At 38.3% G+C, this 5,438-nt stretch overlaps 1 protein-coding gene across 1 annotated transcript in view; it reads right to left on the reverse strand.

Annotated features, from left to right (window-relative positions):
- Positions 1 to 4,208, reverse strand: part of RECK (reversion inducing cysteine rich protein with kazal motifs) — a 64,082-nt gene extending 59,874 nt beyond the window's left edge. The window contains exons 1-2 of the mRNA XM_006758615.2: positions 4,199 to 4,208; positions 3,187 to 3,245 (exon numbers count right to left, since the gene is read on the reverse strand). Of these exons, the coding sequence (XP_006758678.1) occupies positions 3,187 to 3,245; positions 4,199 to 4,208 (69 nt within the window). The remainder of the gene's footprint in view (positions 1 to 3,186; positions 3,246 to 4,198) is intronic.
- Positions 4,209 to 5,438: the final 1,230 nt, after the last annotated feature.

A 5,438-nucleotide genomic window follows, 5' to 3' on the forward strand; every position in this document is an offset into this window, starting at 1 on the left:
TGATTCCTGGTTCACAGCCAATGGGGGTTTCTCTCTCTCCCTTCCACTCTCTAAAATCAATAAAAAACATATTCTTTGGTGAGGATTAATAAAAAAAAAGTTAGATAGTCCATCAGGTCACTCTGCCTCCAAAATTATAATTCTATAAAGCAGATTAAATTAACCAAGAAAGATAGTTATTAGGAATATAAATAACTGAGATAACTTCTTAGAAATGTAAATAACTAATAATAATATTAGGAATATAAATAAGTTAAATAACTAATTTAGCTTACAGAGGCAGCATGTACATTTTTAGATAAGAAAGACTTGAACAGAAGCAGTTACTTTTCTCACTAAACTGATAATCACACTTAAGAAAGATACATACTTATCCAGTATATCAGAATATGTACTATGATTACACAAATCATCTAAGAGCAAAAAATTTAATAACCAAAACTGTACCCCATTCAAGGTAGAAATAATCAGATCGCAGAGCTTACACTCCTGATCTTGAGAGGTTTTTAACTCATACTTATCTCTTCTTTCTGACATAACTTATTTAGTTTTGTCTTCAAACAAGCAAAGACTCTCTTTTTGAAACAAATCTTAATTTCCTGCACTGACTTACTGACTTCCCCAAATAATATCCTACATTTTCCTTTCATTGCATCCATGTCTTCACCAAACAACTTGTACACATTCATTGACCAACTTCCTTAAGCAATGGTATGATATGAGTACAACAAAGATGAATAAAACAGATTACAATCTCTATAATCAAAGAATTTATAACAGCTGGAAAGATATTGATATCTACACTAATAAAAAAGAAAGATGTAAATTGACCATTCCTTCACGGTGCCCACCAGCTAATGAGGAGTGAGCATGCAAATTAACCCAACAAAGATGGCGGGCTTGTGAGCAGTGCGCACCCACTGAGCAGCTGGGAGTGGGGCAGGATGCCTGTGTCCCGCCCTGCCCCAGCCTCTCCAGGCCTCTGGGCAGTGTGGGAAGGTGGAAAGGCGGCTTCAGGCCGGAGCAAAGGCAGAAAGGTGGCTCTGGCCAGAGCAAAGGCAGTGCCAGCAGCCAGGGAAAGGAAGGCCTATCTTGCACGAATCTTCGGGCAGCAGGCCGCTAGTATATATATATATACGTAGTCTTATACGGCGAGTATATAACAAACTCTGTATTTTGAGTGGAAATGTTAGGGGGTCGTCTTATACGCCCAGTCGTCTTATACGCCGGCAAATACGGTATAAACAATACATTTTTGCAAACTTCAAATATAACATAATAAATTTAAATGTAAAAAAAGGTTTTAAATCTCTGCACTATGACTTTTGAACCCCACCACCCCAGTCAGTCAATCTAGAAATATTTATTGAGCGTTTTCATGTAAGGCACTAGTCTAAGCAGTGAGTGAGGGATTCAGCATAAACAAAGCAAATAAAATTCCTTCTCTAGAGTATCTCTCCTAATTTTTCTTTTAAAAATTAAGGGCCTTTTCTCAGATCACAAACTCCTTGACATCTGATACCTTCTTTCGTTGACTATTATAAAACACCAGTCCTAACTTATCTAAATTCAAATTCTAAAGTTTTAATTCCAAATTTCCAAATGTCTTCACACAATGGTTTTCACTGATGATTCAGCAACTTACCTTCTCCTCCCCTCCCCGCCCCCAAATGAAAATTTTCCCAACCTCCCTTAACCATCAGGGATACTACTATTCATTCCAACTTAAAACCTAAATGTCATCAAGACTCCATACTTTCTTTATTCTCTACTGAAGAAATAATTATTCCTTACTCCGGGTATTTCCTTTCATTTTGAGTGAGCTCTGCTAGTTTTAGCAGCCTGGCTTCTCTCCACATGGCTCACTCACTCACGCCTCCAAGTGACTGTGAAGACTGACTAGCTGAATGACTTACCCGACTGCTAAGTTTGGTAGGAGAAAGTGAACATATATAACCCAGACCTTACTTCTCTCCTCATCTGGGAATAAATCTAATTCTGCAGTTTAGTGTGTACCTGGAGATAAATGTTACATTCAACACTTGTGTAACCACTAATAAGAGCAATATCTAGCGTCCAATTTGCCTTATTTCTTTGCCTAATTTCTCAATTAAAGTGAAACTAGGTCAGGGAAGAATGTTCTATATTAGGGTAACTACAGTATTCATTTAATTTACTAAGTGATAGAATTTCCAACATTTCTGAGTTTAAGAAATTAGAATTTGCCTGTTGCAAGTGGCTCATAAAAATCATTCACCCTATTAGAACACTTAGTGGAAAAAAATAAGAAGAAACAAAGCAAAAAGTCAGGAAAGCAATGTTTCCAAAAGTAGCAGAGCTTTTAAAAACTCCCTTATGGTGACAGCATCAAAGGGCCATTTTTGCTTTTAAAAGCTATTTTTCCGGCAATAAATTTGTAGAAAACTTAATCTGCTATAGTGTTTCGACATGAATTCTGAGGCAAGCCAAGTCACTGTCTTCTTTTATAATTAGAAAGTATTTTGCAAAAATCTTTCTAAATTCATAATATTGCTTGAGAGTACTTTTAATCCCAGTTAGATAGCTTTCTTGGTTTTAGGCAGTGACAAAATCCAGGTAATTACTTGAGAACTCCAAAAGGTGATAGAGGCCATTACTTCTCAAGCACTAAGGCTAAAACTACACAACCAAGATGATGAAAGAAAGGGAAGACTTTAAGACTTTAGGTATTGTCTCAGTAAAACTCGTCTGAAAAGGCTCAACAAGAAAAATTAAAACCTACAGAAAAGTTTCAAAAGTTGTACAGTGAACATCCAGTCTTCATGTAGATTGGCCCACTATTTTGCAACATATGGTTTAACTTTCTGCATAAATACATATATTACTATTATTTTGATGAAACATTTTAGAATTCATTGCAGACACAATATTCATTCCTAAATTCCAGCATGCATCTCTTAAGAACAAGGTGGAAAGGCGGCTCCACCTACCTGGCCACAATACAATCACCAAATTCTGGATCAGAGCAAGCACTGATCCAAAATTATTATAGTCTATATTCAAATTTCACCAATTTATCCCAATAATGTTCTTTTTATAGCAATCTTTTAATTCCAGGATCCAATCCAGGATCATGCATTGCATCCAGTTATGTAAGTATAAACAATTACATAACTAATACCCTCTAGAATTATTATGTACGCTTACCTGTTCACATACATCATGGCACATTTGGTTATCCTTGGAATGATCACAACACAATGCACCTAGGAAGAAAAAACAAATACCCAAAGTTGCCCACTTTAAATAAACAAGATAATTAAGCTAAATTGAATGGTTACAACAAACAATTTATTCAACATATTATTATTATTCATTTTAATTCAACAAAACTTTACTGTGTATCTAGTAGAAGCCAAGGACAATGCACGGTTGGTTCTTGCCCTCAAAAAGCTTGTAGTCTCATAGGAGAGACTGTCATGTAATAATAGCTAATGCACTGTGTACTTTCCATGTGCCAGAATTTTACTAAGTTTGCTTTATGCATTATCTTATTCAATGCTTACAATTGCCCTATGGACTATATTCTAATACTACACTTATAATATAAAGTTAAATTAAAAAGAAAAAAAGAGTGAATTTTGTTTTGGACATGTTAAATTTAGGGTTCCTACAGGACATCCAGATAGAAATTCCAGTAAAGTCAGAAATCCAGTCTGGATTGCAGGTAAAGCCAAGTCTAAAGATCCAAATTTGGAAACATCAGCATAAAGAAGGTATATGGAAATCAGTGACATTGCCTAAGGAGAGTTTCTAGTGAGAAGCGAACACAGCATCAAATTCTAAAGAACAGCAATATCTGAGACATGGAAGAAACAAAGACAGAGATTGAAATGGAATGGTCAGAAAGGTAGCAAGAAAGTGGCATCACAGAAGAGGGAGTAGCTAGTGCCATACACCAGAACAGTCAGGTTAGGTTGAAGACAAAAAAAGAAATGGGTTTACTAATTACGAGGCCACTTAGTGACCACAATGTACTTTCTGTGAAGCTGGTAGAAGTGAATGATATTGAGAAGTAAACCAGAGATGAGGAAGTATTTGTTTATAGCAAATAAAGTTAGCTCTAGAGAAGTCTAGCAGTAATGGAAGGGAAACAGAAAGTGGTAGTTATAGGAGGATACAGGATCAAAGGAAGATTTTTCCAATTTTTTAGACTGGCCTTTGTCCATGGTTCTGGGGAAACTCTAAACCCCTGGAATTTCCTGAGTAATAGGGATGCTCTGTTATGTTTATGAAGTGACCCAAGGTCTCACCTAGATATCATCAGGTACAGAAAGGTCACCCACGTGATAAGAGAGTTGCTTTGATCCTCAGGATATCACCTCGATCTCTCAACCTCTAGCAGGCAGGGGAAATGAAGATTGAGTTCAACCACATGGCCAATAATTCAATTAATCATCTATGGGACAGAATCCTAATAAAATCTCTAGATACCAAAGCTCAGTGAACCTCTCCTGGCTGGTGAAGACCCTGATGTGCCAGGAGGATGATGCACATTGATTCCATGAGGAAAGGACACAGAAGCTCTGCATTTCCTCCCAGACCTGACCATGTATGTTTCTTCTTTTGACTGGTCCTCCTGATTTGTATCCTTTATAATAAAACTGTAATCATAATTATAGTACTTCCCCAAGATCTACAAATCATTGCAGTGAATTATTCATTCTGAGGGTGTCATGGTAAATCTGGATTTATAGCCAGCTGGTCGGAAGTGTGGGTGGCCTGAGGACCCCCAAAGTGTGGCTGGTGTCTGAAGTAAGGGCAGTCTTGTTAAGGCTCATGCTCTTCAACTTGTATGGTCTGTTCTAAATATGGTGGTCAGTGCAGAATTGAATTGCTGTATACCAGTTGCTGTATACCCAGAATATAGGATGTGGGTTGTATTTGGGACTAGGGATATAATAATGAATAAATGTTATGCTCTCTGACTTCATCCAGGTTACAGTCTGATGGTAGAACAAAGTCTAGACAAGAGGAAAGGATGGAAGGGCACTCATAAATCAAGACAGCCTACATTTTCTCAGTGAAATAGTGATTAGGTCTGAAAACAAAAAGGCTTGAGATGGGGTTGGAGGCTTGGACTGAAATTGTAGAGGTCTGAAACAGCCACTCTGAAGAACAGAGAAAAAAGGTATCCTATCTAATAAAAGTGTAATATGTAAATTAACCATCACTCTGCAACAAATATGGCGGCACCCATAGTGGCCAGGGCAGGACACTGGTGGCGTCACCCTGGCCATGCGGAAGGAGGGAAGGGGCCTTGGGTCGGAGGCTAGGGCTAGGGATGCTGGGCTAGCACCCCGGCTGCATGGAGGAGAGGGGAGGGGCCCCAGCCATGTGGAGGGCAGGGAGGGGAGGGGGCTCGGGCATTGTTGCAGGCTGGGCTGAGGGCACCCCGC

Source organism: Myotis davidii, unplaced genomic scaffold (assembly GCF_000327345.1).
Source record: "Myotis davidii unplaced genomic scaffold, ASM32734v1 scaffold534, whole genome shotgun sequence".
NCBI classification, from domain to species: Eukaryota; Metazoa; Chordata; class Mammalia; order Chiroptera; family Vespertilionidae; genus Myotis; species Myotis davidii.